The sequence below is a fragment of the Acartia tonsa genome, chromosome 4, assembly GCF_053477335.1.
Source record: "Acartia tonsa isolate MP-2025a chromosome 4, ASM5347733v1, whole genome shotgun sequence".
NCBI lineage: Eukaryota > Metazoa > Arthropoda > Copepoda > Calanoida > Acartiidae > Acartia > Acartia tonsa.
Window position 1 is genome coordinate 15,213,676 of NC_137263.1, and position 2,562 is coordinate 15,216,237.

At 31.1% G+C, this 2,562-nt stretch overlaps 1 protein-coding gene across 1 annotated transcript; it reads left to right on the top strand.

The window, feature by feature from the left end:
- Positions 1–237: 237 nt before the first annotated feature.
- Positions 238–2,560, top strand: Nse4 (SMC5-SMC6 complex kleisin component Non-SMC element 1). Its single transcript, XM_080156626.1, has 5 exons — positions 238–499; positions 719–946; positions 1,062–1,242; positions 1,503–1,660; positions 1,940–2,560. Exons 1-5 carry the CDS (start codon positions 275–277, stop codon positions 2,129–2,131), a joined length of 984 nt encoding a protein of 327 aa, XP_080012752.1. The 5' UTR covers positions 238–274; the 3' UTR covers positions 2,132–2,560.
- The last annotated feature ends 2 nt before the right edge of the window (positions 2,561–2,562 follow it).

The window sequence follows — 2,562 nt, forward strand, 5'->3', positions numbered from 1 at the left end:
TAGACTATTTTCTGTCCCCTTTAATCCTCTTCTATATAATCCACAAATTTGGATGCTAAGGGCACCGAAGCTATAATTTGAAATAAATCTAGAACTATCTTAATTTCAAGTAAAGATAATTATTGTTGAATGTCGCTAATTTATCATAAAATAAACCAAACAATATAAATAGATAAATAAAAGTTATTGTTCATTCTAATACATTTGATAATAGTTTGTATAATGTATACCATCACTCATACTAATCCATATTTTTAGACGCTTTAAAGCTAAAATGCAGAGACTTAATTTGCGCGATCCTGAGCTGCGCAAGCTCATCGAAGAAACTGAAAACTTTCAAGGTCCTGAAGAAGAAACGATTGACCCGGAAGAATTAAGGCAGTATGAAGACTATGATCTGAATCAAGTTCGTGCAGAAATGCGACGACTAAACATGGAAATTGATTCACATACTCAACTTACACCTATTGAAGTGCGAAAACTAATCATGAAAAATGAGGTACGTATTTAAAGCCGGTTAATTTGTTTTCATGTAAACTTTTATTTTTATATTATTCAGGGGACGGTTTTACTTTTCTGAAGCATGTCTACAATTTTTTTTTAAAGGTGTAAAGACTTTAGTTTTTTTATAGCACTCGTATGGTTATTTTTATAATACTCTTATTGCGCTTCAATGATCAAATTTAAAAAAAAAAAACATACCCATTCTGTTTTTTAGATCCTGTTTAAGAAAATTGAAAAAGTTGAAGATTGTGTGCATGACGCCAGACTAGTCAAAAACCTGTCCCTCATTGTACAAAACAACATGAGTAAAGTATCAACCAATGCTATCACGTTCCGCTATGAAGATTTTTCAAAGAAAATTATTGAAATGCTGGCACAGCACAAGAAAGATGGGGAAGGTCCAGGAATGAACAAGGAAATGCTGATTAAGTTAGGCCTCCAGGTAACCTTTAATATTCAGCAATTTATTTCTTTTACCGTTTCATTTCTTGTTTTATTTTATTGTTAAAAACAAATAGGTTTTAGTAAAATTTTGATTAAAATTACTATGAATTTAGGCAAAAAAGTTTATAATGAAAAGCCCAAGCTTGAAAGTTATGAAAGGAGCGCTACGCACTAAAGAAGAGTTTGAGAATAAACCACCACCTAAGGAGCGTAAAGTACGACAGAAAGCCCGGACAAGGGATTGTGACCTGGTGGCTACCCAGGCCACTATTCTACAGGAAACTGAAACTACAGGTATAGGGTTCTTTGAAATTAGCGGCCCTGCTTTTTTATATATATAATTATTAATTTCTTTTATCAACAAACAACATAAAGATCTATTTACAAAAGTTAACTAACCTTAACTTTCAAAATAAATTATGGGATCTCTTACATATGGAGGAACACGTTACATATATTCAATTAAATTTTCCTTTGTAATAAAAGTCCTTTATACTAGTTTAAGTTCTATAAACAAAATACTATTAAGAATTCTGAATAATAGTTTTTTTCAGATGCTCAAAGTGATAGAAAAGTCGTCAACCTGTTTAAGATCGTAGTGGAAATATACAAGAGTTGCAAAGGTCCAATCAACTATTTCCAGCTCGTTATTGACCCCAACTCATTTGCAACAACGGTTCAGAACATTTTTCATATTTCATATCTGGTCAAGGTGAGTAATATTTATAAATAAAATAGAATTAAACGAAAATTTACCTAATGTTATTTACATACCTACATAAGGTATATGCCAAAAAATGAGGAGAATAACTCAGTGGTCTATTTTAAGTTTTCCTCGGTTTTAGGAACGTAGAAATTGATTATGATTTAAGTTGTTTAAAGTTTATTGATTAATTGAATACTAACGTATTTGCCCCTAGAGGCCCCCAGTTTAAAGAACATATTCAAATTTACAGGGATTATGTCAGTTGTTAATCTTTTTTAAAAATAGGAAGGAAAAGTATCCATCAAGCTTGAGGATAAAATACCCTACATCACCCCACTGAAGCAAAAACACAAGGGCGGCGACAGTGCTGATAACAACCAAATTGTGATGAACATAAACATGGCCCTGTGGGAGAGGATGTCTGCACTACTGAAGGATGCCAAGCTCAAACCTCTTTTGGTTGGAAGAAAATACTGAAGCTGAATAAGATTTCATTCATGTGTATTGTGTATATATTCTACTGTTGCTGTAGTTGCAATGAACAAACTGATACCAAATCTTATACGATTCTTTATAAAAAAAATGCTTTTTTTTACTAACTTTTGTTTTTTCTAAATTATCAATTTATCTTTGTCTACTGGAGCTTTACACTAGTCTTCCACATTAAGCATTTAGCTAATTTGTGATAACTTAAATGAATACGCTTATTAAAAATCTCAACCTTAATGTTTTTTATATTTCATGATGCTTGCAAAAAATATTTTTTTTTAAGTAAATAGGTAAATGCTAATCTGCGAGCCTTTCATTAGAATATTTCTATGTAAAGTTTAACATGTTAAATACTGTAAGTTAATGTAGGTATAATATATATGTATCTCGTATCAAAATTCTTGTATTTTTTTCAGACT

Bases quoted from the DNA above. Each gene is read 5' to 3' on its own strand.
- Nse4 (XM_080156626.1), top strand. From the start codon at position 275: ATGCAGAGACTTAATTTGCGCGATCCTGAGCTGCGCAAGCTCATCGAA. The intron at 947-1,061 runs GTAACCTTTAAT...CTATGAATTTAG, and splicing joins TGATTAAGTTAGGCCTCCAG to GCAAAAAAGTTTATAATGAA. The intron at 1,661-1,939 runs GTGAGTAATATT...TTTTAAAAATAG, and splicing joins ATATTTCATATCTGGTCAAG to GAAGGAAAAGTATCCATCAA.